This window comes from Pseudoliparis swirei, chromosome 10, assembly GCF_029220125.1.
Source record: "Pseudoliparis swirei isolate HS2019 ecotype Mariana Trench chromosome 10, NWPU_hadal_v1, whole genome shotgun sequence".
NCBI classification, from domain to species: Eukaryota; Metazoa; Chordata; class Actinopteri; order Perciformes; family Liparidae; genus Pseudoliparis; species Pseudoliparis swirei.
This window is the reverse complement of record NC_079397.1, coordinates 2,740,008-2,767,315: the sequence shown is the minus strand read 5'-3', so window position 1 is coordinate 2,767,315 and position 27,308 is coordinate 2,740,008. Positions and strand designations below refer to the sequence as shown.

Here is a 27,308-nt window from a genome sequence, read left to right as displayed (position 1 = left end):
CAACCTTCCCTTCGGGGCTTACCTGAAAAAAGAGGACGTTCCCTACAAAAACACGCCGTCTTATACTCTTCCTGTTTCCGGTCAAACCTCACTTCCGGTATTTTCACAATAAGAGTCCCGTCAATTAAAGTCACCTTCACAATAAAAGTCTCTTGTTATTGTAAGTCACGTCACGGATTTCAACCGGCTTCGTCAATCTATAATACTAACATACAGTCACTCTCATGCAACATACATTAATTCTTGCCATTTACATTTGCATAGAGTAAACATTACCCCTATGCTTCATAATACATTAATAACAATATCAATATTCTCCTTAATATTTTCTCTTATAATATCTTTCTATATGTATTAATTTAAAACATAAGACCTCTGCAGATGTTATCAAAATAAACTATTACAACTTAACAATCCCTCCTTTTATACTTATCCAATAGTATAAACAACCAAGTAATAGCCCTTTTATTTTGACCCTCTATGTAAACAAACATTGTACAACATTTTAAGAAGCACTCATTATCATTCAGCATCCCTGTGGAAGAAGAACATCACTCCCTCCTTTCATCCCTGCTTCTCAAGGAAACTAAATAACACTAAGTGTCAGTGTGAATGTATTCATCACACAGGTGAAAATCTTGCTGTCCTGATGGTTCCGGTTGATGTAACGTGTGCACTGTCTAAGTGTCTATCTGTGCAGGTGTCTGTGCATCCCTGTGAATCCAGTCCCTCCGCATACATGCTCTGCAACTCCAGTTCCATTGTCAATGATGGTTGCGATCGTCCCACTCAGCTGAGGGAGAATGAACTACTGCGTCCACAGACTGCAAGCAGTTAACTGTCTACCAGCAATTCACACTCACTAATCTCAGCTGAGGACTTCTCAAGGATCTCGGCCTACATGCAGCTACCTGCATGCCGTGGTTCTCTGCCGTCATCCAAAAGGTCGGAAAAGCCTTGTCTCTCTGGAACCTGTCTCATACCTCCCGGGCGTCCCAGCCCCTGGGGAGATATTATTCCTCATGGTTTTCACTGGCTGCGCCGTCCGTCCGTCGGTGGATTTGCATATCCACATGATGTCATCTGTTCTTCTTCCTCTGCGTCGTCCTCTGCTCCGAATGGCATCGCAGGGGTCCTCAGGATGGCTCTCCGTCTGCTCCTCAGTCTCTCTGAGCCAGGTGATGATGGTGTCCGATGCTCCTGTGGGCAGCTCCTCATGGCAGGTCCTCACAGCAGGCAGTCAGCACACGATGGAGGTCGATGCTGGAGCGTCAGGTGTAGCTGTTGAAGAGAATGAGAAAACACAACACACACAGCCACTAGGCGGCTCTATACAGAATGTGACACTTGACTATGAATAATTTTCTATATTTAATAAGTATCTAATACTTTCTAGGCTTGAATTCGCAATTTTAACTGAGTCGGAGGAACAGCTTCTCACCCCGTGTGGGAGGAATCATCTATTAAATGGCCATCCGTCGTCCAACAGAGTCTCAATTACTTATCCAATCCAATCTAACTTTATTTATCTTTTACTGGTTATGATAAATGTAATTGATCCTATCTATGGCCCTTGACTAGGGCATAGAATTATTCAAATCCTACTAGGATCTGATAGCAGGCAGGTATTCGTCCAGCACCCTCCTTTCTCGTGCTCGAACCCCTAAAACAGCTTATGATGGTACAGTTCTACACGGCCATCGTTGAGTCCATCATCTGCTCCTCCATCACCGTCTGGCACCCTGCAGCCACAGCCAAAGACAAGCGCAGGCTGCAGAGCATCATCCGCTCGGCCGAGAGGGTTATCGGCTGCAATCTGCCTTCCCTCCAGGTCCTGTTCACTTCCAGGTCACTGAAGCGGGCCAGAAAGATTGTCGCCGACCCCTCCCACCCTGGACACTCCTGAGTCCCTCCCCTCGGGAGTCCTCCTCGGGAGGCTGCTCGTCCATCATGACCACGACCTCCCGCCACACCAATAGCTTTTTCCCGACGGCGGTCGGCTCATCAATGGACCCGGGACTGACTGACTGTCACCCCAGGACTACCACCTCTTCTTCCACCTTCCTCTCTCCTCCTTCTTCCGCTCCTCCTTCCTCTTCCTCCTCCTCCTCTTCCTCCCTCCTCCTCCCTCCCTTTTCAAGTTTCAAGTTTCAAGTTTTTATTGTCACATCCCCTTTTATACAAGTATAATCGGTTCGTGAAATTCTTATGTGCAAAACACCCGACAGCAGTAGCAGACTAAAAAAAGAATGAGAATAAACTATACAATATCCACACACAAAAAGAAGAAAGTATTAACAATATATATATAAAACAGTGTAATAGAATATACATCATGACAATATATATATATAAAACAATGTAATAAAATATACACTTTTTTGAGACTATATATATATATATGTATATACATACAATATATATATACAATATATATATATATAAACAATGTAATAAAATATACACCATGGCCATAGATATTCACAGAATATGTTCTGGTGTGTAGTGTTAATGAGGGTCTCAGTCCTTGTTCAGCAGCCTGATGGCCTGACTGAAGAAGCTGTCCCTCAGTCTGTTTGTGCGGCACTTGATACTGCGGTATCGCCTGCCTGACGGTAGAAGGGTGAACAGTTTGTGGCGGGGTGGTTATTGTCTGTCATCATCCGTTTGGCCCTGGCCACGCACCGCATGGTGTATATGTCCAGGATGGAGGAAGCTCACCTCCAACGATGTACTGTGCCGACCGCACCACCCTCTGTAGTGCCCTACGCTCCAGGGCGGTGCAGTTCCCGTACCAGACGGTGATGCAACCTGTCAGAACACTCTCGATGGTACTGGTGTAGAATGTTCTGAGGATGCGGGGGCCATGTTGAATTTCCTCAGTCGCCTAAGGAAATACAGGCGTTGTTGGGCCCTTTTCACCACGTGAGTGGTGTGCGTGTCCATGTGAGGTCCTCGGAGATGTGCACCGAGGAACTTGAAGCTGCTGACCCTCTACTGCAACTCCGTCTATGGAGATGGGGTGTGCTCTCTCTCCGCTTCCTGTAGTCCACGATCAGCTCCTTGGTCTTCTTGACGTTGAGGACGAGGCTGTTCTCCTGGCCCCACTGTACCAGTGATCAACCTCCTCCCTGTAGGCTGTCTCGTCGTCGTCGGTGATCAGCCCCAACACTGTTGTGTCGTCAGCAAACTTGATGATGACGTTGGAGCTGTGCATGGCCGTGCAGTCGTGGGTGTACAGGAGTAGAGGAGAGGGCTCAACACGCATCCCTGAGGGGCTCCCGTGTTGAGGGTCAGCGGCTCTGAGGTGGTACCGCCCATCCTCACCACCTGGCGGCCCGACAGGAAGTCCAGTATCCAGCTGCACATGGTAGAGTGCAGGCCTAGACCTCTGAGCTTGGTGTCGAGCTTGGCGGGAACAATAGTGTTGAACGCTGAGCTGTAGTCCACAACCAGCATTCGCACACAACAGTTCCTCCCTCCAGGTGGGAAAGGCGGTGTGAAGTGCCATGGCAATTGCGTCGTCGGTGGATCTGTTTTGACGATATGCAAATTGCCATGGGTCCAGCGTGGCAGGCAACATGGAACAAATGAAGTCCTTGACCAACCTCTCAAAGCATTTACTGACAATCGAGGTGAGGGCTACGGGTCTCCAGTCATTCAGGCAGGTTACCTTGGGGTGTTTGGGGACAGGCACAATGGTGGACATCTTGAAGCTCTCAGGAACAACAGCCTGGGACAGGGAGAGGTTGAAGATGTCTGCGAAGACTCCTGCCAACTGGTCTGCACATGCTCTGAGGGCGCCCGGATGTGGTCGGGACCTGCTGCCTTCCGGATGTCCACCCGCTTGAAGGCTCTGCGCGTCGGCCTCTGAGATGATCAGCAGGCTGGTCTTCTCGGCGGCGCTGCCTTCGGCGGGCTGCCGTTCACGTCGAACCGAGCGAAGAATGTATTTAGCTCGCCTGGGAGGGAGGTAGAGGAGTTCTCTTCACCGCTGGTTCTCCTCTGAAGTCCGTGATTGTCTGTAGCCCTTCCACACACCTCTCACGTCATGGCTCTTGAGCTTCTCCTCCACCTTGTTCCTGAACTCCCGCTGGCAGAGCCGATGGTCTTACGGAGGTCGTGCGGCTCTTTTGTATTCCGCCATATTCCGAGTCAAAGGCGGTGTTACGCGTGCAGTGCGCGAACATCGCCATTTATCCACGGTTTCTGGTTGGGATAAATCCGAACCGACTTGGTAGGAACAACGTCATCTATGCATTTCTTGATGAACCCGGTGACTGAGGACGCGTACTCACTGACGTTGTTGTCCGCGACCCTGAACATATCCCAGTCCGCACGTTCAAAACAGTCCTGTAGCATAGACTCCGATTGGTCCGACCAGCGTTGCACTTCCTTCACAGCGATTGGTTGCTGCTTAAGCCTCTGCCTGTAGGCGGGAGTAGTTGGATGGAGCGGTGGTCCGATTTGCCGAACGGTGGGCGGAGGAGGGCTTTGTATCCATCCCGAAGGGAGTGTAGCAGTGGTCAAGAATCCGCTCCCCTCGTGTTGCTTGTTATGTGTTGGTAGAACCGGAGAACTTTCTTCAGGTTCGCTTTGTTGAAGTCCCCGCCACAATGAAAGCAGCCTCGGGTGTGCCGACTCCTGCTCGCTGATCGCCCAGAGTTCCTTCAGCGATGTCCGTGTTAGCTTGTGGCGGAATGTACACAGCAGTTACGGTGACTGCTGTAAACTCCTTTTTAGCCAGAATGGTCGACACATGAGCATTAGGTACTCCAGGTCCGGGGAACAGAACGACTTGAGAGTATGTACATGACTTTGGTTGCACCAAGATCTGTTTATCATGAGACATACCCCCCCTCCACGATCTTTACCAGAGAGAGTCTTTGTTCTGTCCGCGCGGTGGACGGAAAATCCTGCCGGCTCGATGGCTGAGTCGGCAACATCCTCCGACATCCATGTCTCCGTAAGGCAGATGATGCAGTTGTCCTTAGTTTCCCGGTGGAATTGAATACGAGCCTGTAGCTGTATCTTATTGTCCAAAGACTGTACATTTGCCAGTAAAATGGTGGGTAGTGGGGTCGATTGGCTCGACGTCTCAGCCTAACCAGCACGCCAGCTCGCTTCCCCCGTCGGCGCGTTGCGTGAGATCGCGCCTAAAATGGACGGAGATAGTTCCGCTACTGTTCCTGGCGGGACGTCCGAGTAAGAGTTGAAAAACTCTGGTAGGCGGCGAGCAACTGCCGATCCAATCTCCAGAAGTGTGCATCTGTCGTACGTTAACCGGCTGCTAATGTTTTGTGCAAAAATAGTCGCAATAAGAAGAATAAATATAAAAAAACTGCTACAAAATCCGGGAGCTCGCAACACAGCGGCCATCACGTACGGCGCCATATCACCGGCTGCAGAGCATCATCCGCTCGGCCGAGAGGGTTATCGGCTGCAATCTGCCTTCCCTCCAGGTCCTGTTCACTTCCAGGTCACTGAAGCGGGCCAGAAAGATTGTCGCCGACCCCTCCCACCCTGGACACTCCCTGTTCGAGTCCCTCCCCTCGGGGAGGAGGCTGCGGTCCATCTTGCCCACGACCTCCCGCCACACCAATTGCTTCTTTCCGGCGGCGGTCGGGCTCATCAATGGACCCCGGGACTGACTGACTGTCACCCCCAGGACTACCACCTCTTCTTCCACCTTCCTCTCTCCTCCTTCTTCCCGCTCCTTCCTCTTCCTCCTCCTCCCTCTTCCTCCCACTCCTCCTCCCTCCCTTTTCAAGTTTCAAGTTTCAAGTTTTTATTGTCACATCCCCTTTTATACAAGTATAATCGGTTCGTGAAATTCTTATGTGCAAAACACCCGACAGCAGTAGCAGACTAAAAAAAGAATAAGAATGAGAATAAACTATACAATATCCACACACAAAAAAGAAGAAAGTATTAACAATATATATATAAAACAGTGTAATAGAATATACATCATGACAATATATATATATAAAACAATGTAATAAAATATACACTTTTTTGAGACTATATATATATATATGTATATACATACAATATATATATACAATATATATATATATAAACAATGTAATAAAATATACACCATGGCCATAGATATTCACAGAATATGTTCTGGTGTGTAGTGTTAATGAGGGTCTCAGTCCTTGTTCAGCAGCCTGATGGCCTGACTGAAGAAGCTGTCCCTCAGTCTGTTTGTGCGGCACTTGATACTGCGGTATCGCCTGCCTGACGGTAGAAGGGTGAACAGTTTGTGGCGGGGTGGTTATTGTCTTTCATCATCCGTTTGGCCCTGGCCACGCACCGCTTGGTGTATATGTCCAGGATGGAGGAAGCTCACCTCCAACGATGTACTGTGCCGACCGCACCACCCTCTGTAGTGCCCTACGCCCAGGGCGGTGCAGTTCACGTACCAGACGGTGATGCAACCTGTCAGAACACTCTCGATAGTACTGGTGTAGAATCTTGTGAGGATGCGGGGGCCATGTTGAATTTCCTCAGTCGCCTAAGGAAATACAGGCGTTGTTGGGCCCTTTTCACCACGTGAGTGGTGTGCGTGGTCCATGTGAGGTCCTCGGAGATGTGCACGCCGAGGAACTTGAAGCTGCTGACCTCTCTACTGCAACTCCGTCTATGGAGATGGGGTGTGCTCTCCTCTCCGCTTCCTGTAGTCCACGATCAGCTCCTTGGTCTTCTTGACGTTGAGGACGAGGCTGTTCTCCTGGCCCCACTGTACCAGTGATCCAACCTCCTCCCTGTAGGCTGTCTCGTCGTCCACGGTGATCAGCCCCAACACTGTTGTGTCGCCAGCAAACTTGATGATGACGTTGGAGCTGTGCATGGCCGTGCAGTCGTGGGTGTACAGGAGTAGAGGAGAGGGCTCAACACGCATCCCTGAGGGGCTCCGTGTTGAGGGTCAGCGGCTCTGAGGTGGTACCGCCCATCCTCACCACCTGGCGGCGCCGACAGGAAGTCCAGTATCCAGCTGCACATGGTAGAGTGCAGGCCTAGACCTCTGAGCTTGGTGTCGAGCTTGGCGGGAACAATAGTGTTGAACGCTGAGCTGTAGTCCACAACCAGCATTCGCACACAACAGTTCCTCCTCCAGGTGGGAAAGGGCGGTGTGAAGTGCCATGGCAATTGCGTCGTCGGTGGATCTGTTTTGACGATATGCAAATTGCCATGGGTCCAGCGTGGCAGGCAACATGGAACAAATGAAGTCCTTGACCAACCTCTCAAAGCATTTACTGACAATCGAGGTGAGGGCTACGGGTCTCCAGTCATTCAGGCAGGTTACCTTGGGGTGTTTGGGGACAGGCACAATGGTGGACATCTTGAAGCTCTCAGGAACAACAGCCTGGGACAGGGAGAGGTTGAAGATGTCTGCGAAGACTCCTGCCAACTGGTCTGCACATGCTCTGAGGGCGCCCCGGGATGTGGTCGGGACCTGCTGCCTTCCGGATGTCCACCCGCTTGAAGGCTCTGCGCACGCCGGCCTCTGAGATGATCAGCAGGCTGGTCTTCTCGGCGGCGCTGCCTTCGGCGGGCTGCCGATCACGTCGAACCGAGCGAAGAATGTATTTAGCTCGCCTGGGAGGGAGGTAGAGGAGTTCTCTTCACCGCTGGTTCTCCTCTGAAGTCCGTGATTGTCTGTAGCCCCTTCCACACACCTCTCACGTCATGGCTCTTGAGCTTCTCCTCCACCTTGTTCCTGAACTCCCGCTGGCAGAGCCGATGGTCTTACGGAGGTCGAGCGGCTCTTTGTATTCCGCCATATTCCCGAGTCAAAGGCGGTGTTACGCGGCGGAGTGCAGCGAACATCGCCATTTATCCACGGTTTCTGGTTGGGATAAATCGAACCGACTTGGTAGGAACAACGTCATCTATGCATTTCTTGATGAACCCGGTGACTGAGGACGCGTACTCACTGACGTTGTTGTCCGACGCGACCCTGAACATATCCCAGTCCGCACGGTCAAAACAGTCCTGTAGCATAGACTCCGATTGGTCCGACCAGCGTTGCACTTCCTTCACAGCGATTGGTTGCTGCTTAAGCCTCTGCCTGTAGGCGGGAGTAGTTGGATGGAGCGGTGGTCCGATTTGCGAACGGTGGGCGGAGGAGGGCTTTGTATCCATCCCGGAAGGGAGTGTAGCAGTGGTCAAGAATCCGCTCCCCTCGTGTTGCTTGTTATGTGTTGGTAGAACCGGAGAACTTTCTTCAGGTTCGCTTTGTTGAAGTCCCCGCCACAATGAAAGCAGCCTCGGGTGTGCCGACTCCTGCTCGCTGATCGCCCGTAGACTGCCTTCAGCGCGATGTCCGTGTTAGCTTGAGGCGGAATGTACACAGCAGTTACGGTGACTGCTGTAAACTCCCGCGGTAGCCAGAATGGTCGACACATGAGCATTAGGTACTCCAGGTCCGGGGAACAGAACGACTTGAGAGTATGTACATGACTTTGGTTGCACCAAGATCTGTTTATCATGAGACATACCCACACTCCACGATCTTTACCAGAGAGAGTCTTTGTTCTGTCCGCGCGGTGGACGGAAAATCCTGCCGGCTCGATGGCTGAGTCGGCAACATCCTCCGACATCCATGTCTCCGTAAGGCAGATGATGCAGTTGTCCTTAGTTTCCCGGTGGAATTGAATACGAGCCTGTAGCTCGCATAGCTTATTGTCCAAAGACTGTACATTTGCCAGTAAAATGGTGGGTAGTGGGGTCGATTGGCTCGACGTCTCAGCCTAACCAGCACGCCAGCTCGCTTCCCCTCCGTCGGCGACGCTTATGCGTGAGATCGCGCCTAAAATGGACGGAGATAGTTCCGCTACTGTTCCTGGCGGACGTCCGAGTAAGAGTTGAAAAACTCTGGTAGGCGGCGAGCAACTGCCGATCCAATCTCCAGAAGTGTGCATCTGTCGACGTTAACCGGCTGCTAACGTTTTGTGCAAAAATAGTCGCAATAAGAAGAATAAATATAAAAACTGCTACAAAATCCGGAGCTGCAACACAGCGCCATCACGCGGCGCCATATCACCGCTGCAGAGCATCATCCGCTCGGCCGAGAGGGTTATCGGCTGCAATCTGCCTTCCTCCAGGTCCTGTTCACTTCCAGGTCACTGAAGCGGGCCAGAAAGATTGTCGCCGACCCTCCCACCCTGGACACTCCTGTTCGAGTCCTCCCTCGGGAGGAGGCTGTCCATCATGACCACGACCTCCCGCCACACCAATAGCTTTTTCCGACGGCGGTCGGGCTCATCAATGGACCCGGGACTGACTGACTGTCACCCCAGGACTACCACCTCTTCTTCCACCTTCCTCTCTCCTCCTTCTTCCGCTCCTTCCTCTTCCTCCTCCTCCTCTTCCTCCCACTCCTCCTCCCTCCTTGCGTTGATTGTTGTTTGTCATGTCCAAATGTTGCACCTTCCACCAAAAAAAATTCCTCGTTTGTTTGTGAAAACATTCATTCTTTGGCAATAAACCTGTTTCTGATTCTGATTCTGATTCTGATTCTGATTCTGATTATGGGGAAAAACAAAACATTTGCACCTCGAGGTGCCATTAATGACAGGAGACAGTGAGCAGTGAGAGTGTCGATGTTATCTGCACACATCTTCCTATGTTGCAGTCCTAACTCTCGCTCTAATGTCTCAGATATGAACATAATTACAAAAATGTGAAATGGTGTCACTTGTGTGAGACCACTCACATCGAGGGCGCTCCGAGGTCCTTGCAATGACTTCAGAGCACCCCATTCGCCTGGACTTAGTCCACTGGCTCCTGGTGGGCTCCGGTAACCTGCTCAAAGAAAAACTTAACTGTGGTTAGTTCATTTCTCAAACATTCTCCAAAACCACGCCCTGGGCTCTGCTATCCCCTCCCTGGGCGATAGTCTGCTCCTGTGAATGTGTTCTCTGGATATATTTCTTCATGTAGGTGCTTGTTTCCAAATGTGTTACGTGTTTGGTTGCAAAGTTGTGCCAGTCAGACCTGATCTAGATATATTTCTTCATGTAAGTGCTTGTTTCTAAAAGTGTTAAGTGTTTGGTTGCAAAGCTGTGCCAGCCAGACATGATCACTCCTCGAACGCCACATCTCGGTACCAGCCACAACTGTCTGCATCTTCCATCCCTCCTTTTTCTGAAACAACCTTTGATTCAGAAAACTCAAGGTGGATGCATGCTGCAGTGAACTTCTTGCTTGTTAAGGGGGATCAGGTACTGAGGCTTAATATATGTAAGGAAATGTAAATGTAGAGCACAGAAATTCCTAAAAAATTTCAGATCAAAATCCCTCAAAAATCGCAAGTCGATTTTTTGAAAGAAATCGAAAGGATATTTATTCTACACTATGTGTCTAATTTGTGGATGCGGTGCAGTTGAAAAAAAACGCAAATTGGGGTAAATACAGTGCAATTGAACAGCATACAATATACATAGAATTTTATGTAAATGTATTACACCCCCACAACATGTGGTCGGACAAAGGACCAAATGTCCCTTGCTCTCAGCTAACTCAAAATGGTGGATTTAAAACAGGACAAACATAAAACAAAAACAAAAACACGCTGTACCTCTTGTGTCCAAGTGGATCAGAGAGTCCCCTTAGTGGGCAACTCAACCGATTTATGCGGTCTAATGATCTTGTAACTGCGACGTTCGCCGACGTCCGCCTAGCTTACGTTATGTAATTTTAATCTCGTAAATAGCAACGTTCACGCACTAACTTAGGATATTATATTAGATATCTAGCGTGGTCTTAGTGAGACCCCGCGTCGTCTTCGTCCGATTAAACTATGTGCGCCAAACTACCAAGCTAATGCTACAGTCACACCTATAGGCCACAATGGGGGTAATGATCCTTGTCCACGAACTGCCACGCAACTGCACATTTATCAGAATTGTCAACGAAAGACCCGAACATCTACGCTGCAACTTGACAGCCACTATATTGGTCCTGCTTGGAAGTACTAGCTCTCATGCACATCAAATAGCCGCAAGTCTTGTCTACAAAAACGTGTTACTCACAAAACAAACGACGAGGAGCGCACAATGACAAAAAACATGAACCGCGAAGCACACACAAACGCTGTTGCAGCAGCGACACACCTGGTGTAAAGCGCACACACAGGCCACACTCTCCAAACAAGGCCACCCACACGAGATAACACGTGGAAAAACGTGAAGAGAGAGTGGAAAAATCTCTACAACACAAGGAACAACAGAAAAGAGACTACACGTGGAGAGAGTCTCTACACGAGGAACGGTAAAAGAAAACAGAAAAAAGAAATCACGTGAAAAGCGTGAGACAACCATCCGTGCAAACGCACTACAGAAAGACACAAACACACCCAATCTTACACACGACTTCACATCAGTAACACGAAGCGCTCGATCGACCACACGGCCCACACGTGGCCGACTTGCCCGCGTAAATGCCACTAGACGCGCAGAACATGCAAACGCACTGGAACAAACACACACGACTACTCATCCGTGACACGAAGCGTTCGATCAACCACGCGGGCCACACATGCCCGACTTGCCCACGTAAATGCCACTAGACGCGCAGAACATGCAAAAGGCGATTGGGAAAAACACATAAAACACAAACACACAGCGTCGATTGCTTGTTAAACTCTCCGGCGGGCTTGTGCCCTCCGTCGTGCTCTGACGGCATAAATAGTTCGATACCTTAGCGCGGGTACTCACCGCATGAACGCGTCCTTAGTCCCGTAACTCTGGCGGCCCATCTCAGTTTCGCCTTCCGTGGTTTCCAAATTGTAAGGTATTCTCAAAACTGGGGCACTACGCAGATGGAGGAGAAACAGGCTTCCGGACACGCATGGATTAAGTTATCAACATTTAATGGCAAGAAAAGTGAATCAAACATTCAACGCGCTCTCCCTCGTGTCAAGGCTGCAGGCTCCCGGCATCTTCCGGAGAGCACAACCTTCCCTTCGGGGCTTACCTGAAAAAAGAGGACGTTCCCTACAAAAACACGCCGTCTTATACTCTTCCTGTTTCCGGTCAAACCTCACTTCCGGTATTTTCACAATAAGAGTCCCGTCAATTAAAGTCACCTTCACAATAAAAGTCTCTTGTTATTGTAAGTCACGTCACGGATTTCAACCGCTCAATCTATAATACTAACATACAGTCACTCTCATGCAACATACATTAATTCTTGCCATTTACATTTGCATAGAGTAAACATTACCCCTATGCTTCATAATACATTAATAACAATATCAATATTCTCCTTAATATTTTCTCTTATAATATCTTTCTATATGTATTAATTTAAAACATAAGACCTCTGCAGATGTTATCAAAATAAACTATTACAACTTAACAGGTAACATGGTACTACAAGCTCTCTAGTGGGGTAATATGGTACTACAAGCTCTCTAGTGGGGTAATATGGTACTACACGCTCTCTAGTGGGGTAATATGGTACTACACGCTCTCTAGTGGGGTAATATGGTACTACACGCTCTCTAGTGGAGTAACATGGTACTACACGCTCTCTAGTGGGGTAATATGGTACTACAAGCTCTCTAGTGGGACACTTGGCTCAAGATAGCTCGCTCCAGAGTTTTGGAGAGAAAAGGAAGAAGAGAGACCGGTCTGTAGTTGCTGACTTCAGACGGGTCAAGCGTGGGTTTCTTCAGGAGAGGGTTGACTCTACACGCTCTCTAGTGGGGTAACATGGTACTACACGCTCTCTAGTGGGGCAATATGGTACTACACGCTCTCTAGTGCGGTAATATGGTACTACAAGCTCTCTAGTGGGGTAATATGGTACTACACGCTCTCTAGTGGGGTAACATGGTACTACAAGCTCTCTAGTGGGGTAATATGGTACTACATGCTCTCTAGTGGGGTAATATGGTACTACAAGCTCTCTAGTGGGGTAACATGGTACTACAAGCTCTCTAGTGGGGTAACATGGTACTACAAGCTCTCTAGTGGGGTAACATGGTACTACAAGCTCTCTAGTGGGGTAATATGGTACTACAAGCTCTCTAGTGGGGTAACATGGTACTACACGCTCTCTAGTGGGGTAATATGGTACTACAAGCTCTCTAGTGGGGTAATATGGTACTACACGCTCTCTAGTGGGGTAACATGGTACTACACGCTCTCTAGTGGGGTAACATGGTACTACAAGCTCTCTAGTGGGGTAATATGGTACTACACGCTCTCTAGTGGGGTAATATGGTACTACACGCTCTCTAGTGGGGTAATATGGTACTACACGCTCTCTAGTGGGGTAACATGGTACTACACGCTCTCTAGTGGGGTAACATGGTACTACACGCTCTCTAGTGGGGTAATATGGTACTACAAGCTCTCTAGTGGGGTAATATGGTACTACACGCTCTCTAGTGGGGTAATATGGTACTACAAGCTCTCTAGTGGGGTAATATGGTACTACATTACATTACATTACATGTCATTTAGCAGACGCTTTTATCCAAAGCGACTTACAATAAGTGCATTCAACCTAGAGTACAAACCAAGAACTACAAGAACACAGGAAGCAACACTTCCTCAACTCAGTCGAACCACAAAAGCACCACAATAAGTGCCATCCCAGTGCCACTGAAATGCAAATCTGTGTTTTAATCCAGATATAGTCGGAAAAGATGTGTTTTCAGTCTCAGGCGGAAGATGTAGAGACTTTCTGCTGTCCTGATGTCAGTGGGGAGCTCGTTCCACCACTGAGGAGCAGGACAGCAAACAGTCTGGATTTCGAGTGATTAGCTCGAGGTGCAGGAGGCACAAGTCGGTTGGCTGTTGCCGAGCGGAGCGAACGTGCCGGGGTGTACGGTGTGACCATATCCCGGATGTAGACGGGGCCCGATCCGTCTAGAGCACGGTACGCCAGAACCAGTGTTTTGAAGCGGATGCGGGCAGCCACCGGTAACCAGTGGAGAGAGCGGAGGAGCGGAGTGGTGTGGGTGAATTTCGGGAGACTGAAGACCAGTCGAGCTGCTGCATTCTGGATGAGCTGCAGAGGTCGGATGGCCTTAGCGCCTAGACCAGCCAGGAGGGAGTTGCAGTAGTCGAGGCGTGAAATGATAAGAGCCTGGACCAGAACCTGTGCCGCCTTCTGAGTAAGAAGAGGCCGTATTCTCCTGATGTTGTGCAGCATGTACCTACAGGAACGCGTCGTCGCAGCGATGTTGGCCGTCAGGGAGAGTTGACTGTCTAGTGTCACCCCGAGGTTCCTGGCAGTCAGGGTAGGGGCCAACACAGAGCTGTTGAAGGTGGTAGTCAGGTCATGGGTGGGGGAGCCTTTCCCTGGAAGGAATAGTAGCTCAGTCTTGTCAGGGTTGATCTTCAGGTGGTGAGCAGACATCCACTGAGAGATGTCGGTCAGACAGGCAGAGATTCGCGCCGCCACCCGTGTTTCGGCCGGTGGAAACGAGAAGATCAGTTGGGTGTCATCGGCATAGCTATGGTAGGAGAAGCCATGTGAACGAATGACAGAGCCGAGAGAATTAGTGTACAGAGAGAAGAGGAGGGGACCCAGGACGGAGCCTTGAGGAACCCCAGTAGTGAGAGGACAAGGATCAGACACAGATCCTCTCCAAGTTACCCGGTAAGTGCGGTCGTTGAGGTAGGAAGAGAAAAGAGCGAGTGCAGTGCCTGAGATCCCCAGGTCCTGAAGAGAAGAGATAAGGATCTGGTGGTTCACGGTGTCAAATGCTGCAGAAAGGTCTAGAAGGATAAGGATAGAGGAGAGAGAGGCTGCTCTAGCAGTGTGAAGCTGCTCAGTGGCCGGCCACTCAACAGAGACAGCAAGGAGGGCAGTCTCTGTTGAGTGGCCGGCCTTGAATCCAGACTGGTGAGGGTCAAGAAGGTTGTTACTGTGGAGATAGGAGGACACTTGGCTCAAGATAGCTCGCTCCAGAGTTTTGGAGAGAAAAGATAGAAGAGAGACCGGTCTGTAGTTGCTGACTTCAGACGGGTCGAGCGTGGGTTTCTTCAGGAGAGGGTTGACTCTACACGCTCTCTAGTGGGGTAACATGGTACTACACGCTCTCTAGTGGGGCAATATGGTACTACACGCTCTCTAGTGGGGTAATATGGTACTACACGCTCTCTAGTGGGGTAATATGGTACTACAAGCTCTCTAGTGGGGTAATATGGTACTACACGCTCTCTAGTGGGGTAACATGGTACTACACGCTCTCTAGTGGGGCAATATGGTACTACACGCTCTCTAGTGGGGTAATATGGTACTACACGCTCTCTAGTGGGGTAATATGGTACTACAAGCTCTCTAGTGGGGTAATATGGTACTACACGCTCTCTAGTGGGGTAATATGGTACTACAAGCTCTCTAGTGGGGCAATATGGTACTACAAACTCTCTAGTGGGGTAATATGGTACTACACACTCTCTAGTGGGGTAATATGGTACTACAGGCTCTCTAGTGGGGTAATATGGTACTACACGCTCTCTAGTGGGGTAATATGGTACTACAAGCTCTCTAGTGGGGCAATATGGTACTACACGCTCTCTAGTGGGGTAATATGGTACTACAAGCTCTCTAGTGGGGCAATATGGTACTACACGCTCTCTAGTGGGGTAATATGGTACTACAAGCTCTCTAGTGGGGCAATATGGTACTACAAACTCTCTAGTGGGGTAATATGGTACTACAGGCTCTCTAGTGGGGTAATATGGTACTACACGCTCTCTAGTGGGGTAATATGGTACTACAAGCTCTCTAGTGGGGCAATATGGTACTACAAACTCTCTAGTGGGGTAATATGGTACTACAGGCTCTCTAGTGGGGTAATATGGTACTACACGCTCTCTAGTGGGGTAATATGGTACTACACGCTCTCTAGTGGGGTAATATGGTACTACAAGCTCTCTAGTGGGGTAATATGGTACTACACGCTCTCTAGTGGGGTAATATGGTACTACAAGCTCTCTAGTGGGGTAATATGGTACTACACGCTCTCTAGTGGGGTAATATGGTACTACAGGCTCTCTAGTGGGGTAAGATGGTACTACACGCTCTCTAGTGGGGTAATATGGTACTACAGGCTCTCTAGTGGGGTAAGATGGTACTACACGCTCTCTAGTGGGGCAATATGAACGTTTATGGAGTGTTTCCTGATAATATTGCCCAAAGGAAGCAAATATAAAGATAAATACAATTGGTCCAAGCTCCAAATTATACCAGTTAAGTTCTCTTTAACTTTCATAACATAGCAGATACTAAATATAAATAACATGTATAAGTACATGTGGAAGAACTTGTGTTATATTTGTGTGTAAAGCATGAAGGATACATTATTATTATTATCATTTAATCCTCAAAACTGAGGGGAATCCTGCAGGATGATTTAATTACATCACTACCGCCACCTTGAGGATGCTGCAGGAAACTGCAGCTCAAGACCAAACAAACGTCACTGATAAAATAAACTTTATTGATAAGGCACTTTTCAAAGAGGAGACAAACGTTGCTGTTGCCTCTTTATCTGGATTCATCGTTCTTCTTTAAAACTGACATCCGGTCAAATATAAATAAGCTGTTTGGAAAATAAATCTCTTTTTTTTATTGACCTCTTCTGGTCATCACCAGTGTTTTTGAATTGATCTTTGGTTTTTGGGGTTAGTGGCCTGAAAGGTCAGAGGTCAGAGGTCAGGTGAGGGAGGGCTTCGGTTGGTATTTCACTCTGTCGAAGTCATCGACGATGGTTTCTACCGGCGGCGTCTTCCAGTGTTCCTCCAGACCCAACGCCAGACACAGAGCGATGGCCGCCATCTGCAACACACGGACGTGTATATATCAAGGTATATGTTACGTCTTATTATATCTATTGATATTTATGAATCTTTTTATATATGTATATATTATTTGTATTTAATTTTTTATATATATATTTAAATGTATATAAAATATATATATTATTATGTTTGTATTTATATTTATTTTTTATATATATTTATATATATATTTAAATATATATTCAGAATTTTTTATTTAGATATTTTTTATATTTAAATCTATTTTTTAATTTTTTATTTGTGCTTCTAGAAACTTAAAATAAACTCAAAACTAACTAATCTGTGATCATGAAATCGTTCGTAGCTTCTTCAGTAAAGACTCCTAGAAACACTTTTCCCATCATGCATCAGGGGTTCCTCCTTTCGGGCCACTATGCAGCTTCGTTACAGCCGAGTTACCCAGCTGCTGCTGCTACTGCTGCTGCTGCTGTTGTTGTTGTTGTTGTTGTTGTGACATCACTTTAGTCCACGATAGTGAGTTTTATAAACAGTCACAACACAAACAAAACAGAATAAAAGTGAATTGTACCGCGATGGTGGCGAAGGCTGAAATTATTCCGATCCTGATCTTGATGGGGAAGCTCAGGTAGCTCTTCAGGATGGGGCCACAGGGCTGAAGGTCAAAGGTCAAAGGTCAACAGTAGAAAACACAGCATGCGTACAATGGGAAGACAGTCATGTGAATAAAAAATCATCAACAACATGAAGTCTGAAGGGTAGCAATGAGATAGTTGTGGTGGAGAGGAAGGAAGGAAGGAAGAAAGAAGGAGAAAGAAAGAAAGAAGGAGAAAGAAAGAGAGAAGGAGAAAGAAAGAAAGAAAGAAAGGAAGGAAGACAGTCATGATACATGTAGTTCACCTCGGAGTGAACCCAGAGTGTCTCAGTGACCTCTGAGGTCGGAGGGTAAAGGTCACCGCCCACCGTCACACACGGCCCCTCAGAGCCGACGTCACCGAGCCGAGAGCTGCAGGACAAAGAGGAGGAGGAGGAGGAGGAGAAGAGGAAGAGGAGAAGTGGAAGAGCAGCTTTACTGGAAGAAGTCGAGACACAACAGAATTAAATATTCTCTTCTGGAACGTCGAAGTTCGTCCAACGATCCCAGAAAACATAAATAATTCAGTTCTTCGAGCTGCGGCGCTCACTTGGGCTGCAGGGGGGCGGCGGCGGCGGGCGAGCACCGACAGGTGACAGGAAGTTGAGTCTCCCAGTCCTCAAAACCCCTCAGGCCGCAGCACGAGTCCTGAGGAACACACGGAGGAACGAAGAGGGCTCGTCCTCACAGACTTTCATCTGCAGGCAAATCCAGAAGATCGCTGGAGATCCTGGCAAACTCTGCACTTTACTTTGTTTTCCCCTGTATATTTAGTATTAGTATTAGCATTTAGTTTTTCGTATTTAGTTTTGTGTTTTAAATATATTTTCATTGATGCTCTGATGTGCACCGCTGCTGTGATTTTTTAAATGTCCCCACTGTGGGACGAACAAAGGAATAAATCATATCATATCATATACATCATAAATCATCGAGTTAAACTTCGATATCTGACGCAACGTCTGTGTTTTGGGCGATTTCCCTAACGAGTGTTTCTCAGATGTTGTATTCTGAGCAGGGTGAGGAGCTCGGCTCACAGAGGCCTGCAGCTTGTTCAGCTCCGTCTGGATGTAGAGCTCCGCTCTGTGGAGCGGCGTCACGTTCAGGAACACCTCGTTCACGGCGCCGTCCATCTGCACACAAAGACACACACACACAGAAGAATGGAGGGGCCATCTGGAACCGGGAAGGGTTCTTCAGAGGGATGCCAGAGAAGAACCATATCTGGTTCCATGAAAAACCTTTCAGCCCAGGGTTCTTTAAGGAACCATTTCCTTAAAGAGTTCTTCAAATAACCTCTAAAGATGTCTCAAAGAACCTTCAAAACACGGTTCTTGAAGGCACCATTTCTGGTTCCACAAAGAACCTTTCAAACCAGGGTTCTTTAAAGAACCATTTCCTTGAATAGTTCTTCAAATAACCTATAAAACATGGTTCTTTAAGGCACCGTTTATGGTTCCACAAAGAACCATTCAGCCCAGGGTTCTTTAAGGAACCATTTCCTTCTTCAAAGAACCTCTAAAGGTGCCTCAAAGAACCTTCAAAACATGGTTCTTTAAGGCACCATTTTTATTTTCCTCAAAGAACCTTTCAAACCAGGGTTCTTTAAAGAACCACTTTCTTAAATAATTCTTCAAAGAACCTGCAATGGTTCCTCAAATTGAAAAAATGGTTCTTCAGTAGTTGATGGTTCTTCATAGAACCACAAAGCCTTTTAAAGAAACATTTAAGAACCATTATTTTTCAGTAATTTTACATATTATATATTATATATAATTATATGATCATTTCAGTCAGCCTATAATCTGCTCTCATGTAGATAGACTATCTGAAGTAAAAGGTAAACGATGAACGCTGTGAGGTCAGAGGGTGTGCTGCCCGCAGCCTCCGCTAGGGGGCAGCAGAGGGCCACACGCTGTACCTGAGCCTGGACCTGAACCAGCGGGGCGGCGACCACCATCAGAGCCACGAACTCCACGAAGATCAGCGCGGAGAACTGGAGGAGAGGAGGAGAGCTTAGCCCCGCCCCTCTGCGCGTGCACGTTCGTTTGTGTGTGCGTGTTTCTCACCAGCAGCAGCAGAGGTTTGAGGTCCAGAGCTGCAGCACAGACACCCAGAACAGACAGAACCACCGTGATGGGACCGAACACCTGCAGGGCCAGTAAGCCGTCACCACTGGACAACTGATCAAACAACTGGGAGGAGAGGGAGACAATATATATATATATATATATATATACATTTTATTTTTTATTATATATATATATACGTATATTATATACATATATTTAAATTAGATAGTTATTTATATTTATTTTTATATATAGTTATAGTTATTTATATTTATTATTTATTTATTTTGTTATTTATATTTATATCTATTTATATTTAATTTATATATATATACATTATATTTATATTATATAATATATATTACATACATTTATATTATATATATATATTACATACATTTAAATTATATATATTATACACAAATTATATATATTATTTGTATAATATATATATAATATATTTATATTATATATATATAATACATAGGTATATTATTTATATATATATATGTATTATATATATTATATATTATATATATACATATATATTATACACATATATTGTATACATATATATATATATATGTATTACCAGTTGGTAGTACCACTCAATTCTTTAACTCTTCTCCATTAAGGTAATTATGCGTCTGGTTTTTGGAAGTGAACAGACCAACAGGCGACGCACGGCCGTAAAACTTTAATTGTATTTGTTTGGGTGAAACACACACACACACAGACAGACAGACACACACACACACACACACGGTTACCTCGGCAACCGGCGTGCCATCGATGGAGGAGAAGCCGACGCCGATCATCACCACTCCAGACACCTGCAGAGACCATAAAGCTGGATGAAGCCGGTTCTGCAGCTACATTCCTGAGAGAGCTGCGTTCGCCGGAGAGACGCTCACAAACAACAACACAAACAACAACAATCATCATTTAGCTCAGTTTAAAGTTTCCAAACCGCAGCAGCAGCCTAAATATTCTCACGCTGAATCATTTTGACTTCACTGAAGCAGCTTCTGTTCACTCGTCTCAGGGTATTTGTTGTCACGGAACAAATAGAATGAATATTAGTATATTTATCTTTATATAAATTTGCATTATGTGTTTGATGCTTACGAAGAGCATATAGAACATAGAAATAGAAAAAAATATATATATAAATATTTATATATATACATAAATATATATATATAGATATTTATTTATTTATATAGATATTTATATAAATATATTTTTATTTATTTATATATAAATATATATATATAAATAATATATATAAATATATGTATATTTAGATATATTTATATGTTTGTATACTGTCTATATGCTTTTCATAGGCATCAAACATATAATGCACTTCTTGTTTTTTAAAACGACAGCAAAATAAATATATATAATAATAATAATAATAATAATAATGATAATAATAATAAACAATGACAAGAAAAACAACAGATTTAATATTAACATAAAATGATAAAGTTATAACAAAGTGACATAAATATAATAAACTATTACATGCAACACAAACGAGCTGTTTTTCCATCCTTTCACCAAAAAGAGAAGTTTAATTGAATTAGTTTATTTAATTAAGTTATAAATACGAATAAGTAAACAACAACACAGGAACCAGGGAACCAAACAACCACGAAGGAATATTTTCAGTTTTTGTGCGTTATTGAGATTCAAAACCAGAGAATTAGTTTACAATAATATTACATTTTTGATATTTAATTATTACTGTGAGTGAACGGAGGAGAGGAAACAGAGGGAGGCGGGAAGAAGAGGAAATAAATAAAAAACCTAAATGTGAGAAACAAGATTATCGACTATATGGAAAACAAGGGAACAATATTAACAATAAAGTAATTGCCACTAAACATTTTAATCACGAGCGAAGATAAAAAGTTGAGTGACATAAAGTCGCGTATCGTCTGCAGAGAAACGACTACGAGCCCCTAACAACGCTTTATATTATATAAACTAATAAAGGAGATACTAATCAGTTAATATACATGTCAAGATTACCTTTATTAATCAGATTAAATGTAGTTTATAATAACTCATCATCATCATCATCATCAGACGCTAACTAGCGGTTAGCAGTTAGCTTACCAGCAGCAGCACCGTGACACAGATGGAGAGGCCTCGAAGGTAACTCCTGCAGCCAGCCATGATGTCGTCTGAGAGGAGCTACAGCCGGACGGAGAGAAGACCAGAGAGAGAGAGAGAGAGAGAGAGAGATTGATGTTGTTTAAAGCTCAGGAGTGTGTCGCTGCAGAACGAAGAACATGACCAAGTTTGGAAGATCAGCTGGAGGGAAGAAGAGAGAGAGAGGAGAGGAGGGGGGGAAGAGGGGGAGGAGAGGAGAGGGGGAGAAAATGAGAGAGGAGAAGCGAGGGGATATTCGGAGGAAACAAGAGAAGGAGATGTCACTCCAGGTTACAGTTATATCTAATTGAAAGGAAAGGAAGGAGGGATTGAGAAGGTGATATGAAGGGAAGGAAGATAAACAGGAAGAAGGGAGGGAAGTTAGAAAGAGAGACAGAGAGTGAAAGTATGATGAAGATGAAAGAGGGAACAAGTGCAGCTGAAAGGGATGAAGAACAAGAAGAACAGGAAGAAGAAGATGAAAAACAAAAAGAAGGAGAAGAAGAAGAAAAACAACAACAACAAAAACAACAAGAAGAAGAACAAGATCCCTGATTAAAGGTTGTTTACTCTCCAGAGACTCTTTATCTGAGGACCTCAAACTATCAACAACAACTGACATGTTGGACGTGTGTAATGACGTCTTCACACACATGTACACACACATGTACACACACATGTACACAAACATGTACACACACATGTAGACGCGTGTGACGTCGTGTCCGTGAAGCTCGTTGAACATATCAAATAAAATAGAACAGAAAGGAATTCAGTGGAGTCATTAAGCCGAGAGCCTGTTGACTTAAGACTAAAAATAACTCGACGGGACACTGTGTGTGTGTGTGTGTGTGTGTGTGTGTGTGTGTGTGTGTGTGTGTGTGTGTGTGTGTGTGTGTGTGTGTGTGTGTGTGTGTGTGTGTTTCCACAGCGTATAAATACCCTTACATAGTGGTAGTGATGATAACTCGGGTCACGTGTGTCGGAACATTTTCATCCATCACTCCTCTTGTTCTGTTGTTCTCGTCCCGGGGTGCAGTGCCCGCCGCCGCCTCCAGGGGGCGCTGCTGGCCGCCACACTGCTGCCGTGTTGAAAACAGCATAACAAGGTTCCAACTCATTTCTTAGAACAAGTTAGTTTTCAAAATGTCTAAACTTGGATTCCACGACTTTGTCGTCACTATTGACGCTTTAGAGAAGATGTAATTTAATGTTTACGAGTTTTATTGTGGGTTTTCAGCAGAACTTAGTCGTCACAATGTTTTATCTTGTATCAAATGTATTGAAATGTTTTCTATGGAAGCACATTGCCACCACAAAAAAAGTGAATTTTTATCTCATAATTTCGACTTTCTATCCCTTACATTCTTTTTATTTTAGTGGCGGAAATCGGCTTCCATAGTTTTCCTTGTTTTTTCATTCTAAAACCCAAAATATAAAAATAAATGTTTTCATGCCATGTTATTTTTTATGACATACTTTACATGAAATGTAATGTATTTGTACGTCATAAAAAGTAACATGAAAAGAAAATATTTGTAAAGTCAAAAAAGATCCTCGAATAGTATTTCAGACGAAGTACAACAACAACAACAACATCCTGTATATCATGTTTTATGATTATCATAAAGTTATATTGTGGTTTTCACCTGAAATCAGGAGTATCAAATTTGTATCTTTTATCAAATGTATTGAAATGTTTTCCTTGTTTTTCATTCTCAAACTACTAAAAGTACGTCATAAAAAGTAACGTGCCACGGAAACGTTAAAAGAAATAAAGAGGTTCTCGGATAATTTGTTTGAAGAAGTTACAACAACAACAACAACACAATCCTGTATATTATGTTTTGTGATTTAAAAAAATTAATCATATTAAAGTCAGAGTAAGTTGAAGAGAGTTAATTCTGTCAAAATAAACGTCATAAAGATGTAAAACTGTTCCAGAGGTATTACTGTTTTTATTTCAGAGTGTCTGAGAGAAAAGGCACTAAACCAAACCGGGAGAGTGACATTGACTTTGAATAAGAGAGAGAGATGCAGATAAATTAACATATAAGACAACACAGGCATACAACACACTCAACATCCCCCACACACAGTGCACTATCTACACACCTCCTGATTGGTTAAAACAGCAGGAGTCATTTAAAGGAACATACCCCCCCCCCCCCAGCAAATATATTTACTCAAAAGTATCTAAAAGAGAATATTCACAAAGTGTTTATTTTTTCTTTAAGTCTTCCGGAAGCTTCGTGGAACAAAATAACCGTCATAAACTCTGAAAGGAATCAAAAATACAGTTTCACGTCAACGGAGACGAGAGATGTCGAAAATAAATGTTTTTGTTTTTAAGCTCCATTCAGACGAGATTCACTTCAGAGGGAGGCGGGAAATATTCACTGTGCGGGTTGTGGTTTCACTCAGGATCGAGATCTCCGGGATCGAGATATTCAGGATCGAGATAATCAGGATCGAGAGATATTCAGGATGGAGATCTCCAGGATAGAGATATTCAGGATAGAGATAATCAGGATCAAGATATTCAGGATCGAGATATTCAGGATCGAGAGATATTCAGGATGGAGATCTCCAGGATAGAGATATTTAAGAAAGAGATATTCAGGATCAAGATATTCAGGATCGAGATTTTTAAGGATTGAGATATTCAGGATTGAGATATTCAGGATCAAGATATTTAGGATCAAGATATCTAGGATTGAGATCTCCAGGATCAAGAGATCTACAGGATCGAGAGATATTCAGGATTGAGATATTCGGGATCGAGATCTCAAGGATCACGATTTTTAAGGATTAAGATATTTAGGATCAAAATCACTAGGATCAAGATCTCTATGATTGAGATATTCAGGATCGAGATCTCCAGAGTCCTGTATCGATGAAGTGTAACGGTTGTAAAGTTTAGGCTCCGCCTCCCTGGGACATGGATCCGGTCTGAATGCGTTGACGGGGATGTTCGTCCTCTTCTGATTATCTTTGCATCAAACTTCTTGAGATCTCCCAGACTGCTGTCTTCATTTGCTACAACATAAATTAAATAAAAAGCTTATTCATGGTTTCACATTTGATTGTTTGGTCGTTTTTAACCGTCGTGTGTTTAGGATTCAGCTTTAAAACCTGAATACAGAGAACCGTGTTTCATCAACGCTGTGAACGCAGCAAGGCGGACGTAACAACGTCCGAGGTTTACGGAGAAGAGTTTATAGCCGTGTCGGAAATAAATTCAGAATTTCAAGGTCAGTATTTTGAGTCATTATTTAGCAATAAAGTTGCAATTTTAGAAGCAAGCATATTTATCACCTAATTTCATCTTAGTTATGAAAATGTGTAAATATTCAAGAAACTTCTTTTATTTTATAAATTATTCATTTATATTCCTATTTCTAATAGGATCAAATGTATTAACTTTCACAAACGTCTATTTTTAATCACAACTTTACTGTTAGATTACAACTTTATTTCCCAGAATATTTGACTTATATTTGAATATTTGTTGTCCTTGTTTTATGATTTTATTCTCACTACGACGATTATGAAACTGATTTAACGATTAAAGGTTTTAAAAAAAGAACAACATTAAATATAAAGCTCAAAGCTCCTCCGATGGGTTCATTGCAGACATATTTAAATGTATAACTTCTCTTTTCATGCCACGTGTCTTCATATATTGGAGTGTTACATGTACATAAAGTAAATATCATAGTTGGACAGAGACCAGCGACGTCAGTCTTTCAGTCTTCATCCAGTTTGTCTTCCTGACGCACAAAAACACTCACACAACCGTCAGGAGGAGGAGGAGGAGGAGGTGGGAGGCTTCCTGGAACGAACCAATGAGACAAGGGGGGCGGGACCAGGGGGAGGGCGGACTTTCAGGGCGTGGCCTGCTGTGATTGGAGGGCGGGGCTTGTCCTTCGGTCACAGCTGGTCTTTGTAGAAGCCGAGCTTGGCGAAGGACATTTCCCTCCGGAGCTGCATCACCTCCCAGAACATCTGCTCCGCTACGGACACACAGCAGAGGTCACATGGTGCGTCTCATCACCAGCCTCTCTCCTGACCACCAGGGGGCGACTCCTCTGGTTGTATAGAAGTCTACGCTTCGTGTGTTAAAGCTGCATTCTCTCTCCTGACCACCAGGGGGCGACTCCTCTGGTTGTATAGAAGTCTACGCTTCGTGTGTTAAAGCTGCATTCTCTCTCCTGACCACCAGGGGGCGACTCCTCTGGTTGTATAGAAGTCTATGCTTCATGTGTTAAAGCTGCATTCTCTCTCCTGACCACCCGGGGAGTGACTCCTGGTTGTATAGAAGTCTATGCTTCATGTGTTAAAGCTGCGTTCTCTCTCCTGACCACCAGGGGGCGACTACTCTGGTTGTATAGAAGTCTATGCTTTGTGTGTTAAAGCTGCATTCTCTCTCCTGACCACCAGGGGGCGACTCCTCTGGTTGTATAGAAGTCTATGCTTCGTGTGTTGGAGCTGCATTCTCTCTCCTGACCACCAGGGGGCGACTCCTCTGGTTGTATAGAAGTCTATGCTTCGTGTGTTAAAGCTGCATTCTCTCTCCTAACCACCAGGGGGCGACTCCTCTGGTTGTATAGAAGTATACGCTTCATGTGTTGAAGCTGCATTCTCTCTCCTGACCACCAGGGGGCGACTCCTCTGGTTGTATAGAAGTCTATGCTTCATGTGTTGGAGCTGCATTCTCTCTCCTGACCACCAGGGGGCGACTCCTCTGGTTATATAGAAGTCTATGCTTTGTGTGTTAAAGCTGCATTCTCTCTCCTGACCACCAGGGGGCGACTCCTCTGGTGGTATAGAAGTCTACGCTTCATGTGTTGAAGCTGCATTCTCTCTCCTGACCACCAGGGGGCGACTCCTCTGGTTGTATAGAAGTCTATAATTCATGTGTTAAAGCTGCATTCTCTCTCCTGACCACCAGGGGGCGACTCCTCTGGTTGTATAGAAGTATACGCTTCATGTGTTGAAGCTGCATTCTCTCTCCTGACCACCAGGGGGCGACCTCTGGTTGTATAGAAGTCTATAATTCATGTGTTAAAGCTGCATTCTCTCTCCTGACCACCAGGGGGCGACTCCTCTGGTTGTATAGAAGTCTATGCTTCATGTGTTAAAGCTGCATTCTCTCCTGACCACCCGGGGAGTGACTCCTGGTTGTATAGAAGTCTATGCTTCATGTGTTAAAGCTGCATTCTCTCTCCTGACCACCAGGGGGCGACTCCTCTGGTTGTATAGAAGTCTATGCTTTGTGTGTTAAAGCTGCATTCTCTCTCCTGACCACCAGGGGGCGACTCCTCTGGTTGTATAGAAGTCTATGCTTCGTGTGTTGGAGCTGCATTCTCTCTCCTGACCACCAGGGGGCGACTCCTCTGGTTGTATAGAAGTCTATGCTTCGTGTGTTAAAGCTGCATTCTCTCTCCTAACCACCAGGGGGCGACTCCTCTGGTTGTATAGAAGTCTACGCTTCATGTGTTGAAGCTGCATTCTCTCCTGACCACCAGGGGCGACTCTCTGGTTGTATAGAAGTCTATGCTTCATGTGTTGGAGCTGCATTCTCTCTCCTGACCACCAGGGGGCGACTCCTCTGGTTATATAGAAGTCTATGCTTTGTGT

The 27,308-nt window shown here is 45.3% G+C and overlaps 2 protein-coding genes and 1 long non-coding RNA gene across 5 annotated transcripts in view; all 3 read right to left on the bottom strand.

Annotated features, from left to right (window-relative positions):
- Positions 1-135: 135 nt before the first annotated feature.
- LOC130200807 (uncharacterized) lies at positions 136-12,140 on the bottom strand. The gene is made up of 2 exons (XR_008833082.1): positions 11,730-12,140; positions 136-1,281 (listed from the first exon to the last, which is right to left on the bottom strand). It is a non-coding gene; the product is annotated as an uncharacterized LOC130200807 (long non-coding RNA).
- Positions 12,141-16,456: 4,316 nt separating this feature from the next.
- Positions 16,457-22,711, bottom strand: LOC130200589 (23 kDa integral membrane protein-like). 3 transcript variants are annotated; one of them, XM_056424993.1, is made up of 10 exons: positions 22,614-22,711; positions 21,630-21,707; positions 20,273-20,335; positions 19,500-19,580; positions 19,352-19,426; positions 18,468-18,563; positions 17,981-18,078; positions 17,697-17,802; positions 17,368-17,451; positions 16,457-16,815 (listed from the first exon to the last, which is right to left on the bottom strand). In XM_056424993.1, exons 2-10 carry the CDS (start codon positions 21,687-21,689, stop codon positions 16,693-16,695), a joined length of 786 nt encoding a protein of 261 aa, XP_056280968.1. In that variant the 5' UTR covers positions 21,690-21,707; positions 22,614-22,711; the 3' UTR covers positions 16,457-16,692. The 3 variants fall into 3 exon arrangements, with proteins under 3 accessions (XP_056280968.1, XP_056280966.1, XP_056280967.1); XM_056424991.1 differs by having other exon boundaries at positions 19,500-19,625; positions 22,614-22,710; XM_056424992.1 differs by lacking the exon at positions 22,614-22,711 and having other exon boundaries at positions 19,500-19,625; positions 21,630-21,742.
- Positions 22,712-23,598: 887 nt separating this feature from the next.
- The window catches only part of rab3ip (RAB3A interacting protein (rabin3)), a 16,991-nt gene continuing 13,281 nt past the window's right edge, over positions 23,599-27,308 (bottom strand). The window contains 1 exon segment of the mRNA XM_056425238.1: positions 23,599-25,681. Coding sequence (XP_056281213.1) covers positions 25,599-25,681 — 83 coding nt within the window. The 3' untranslated portion in view covers positions 23,599-25,598.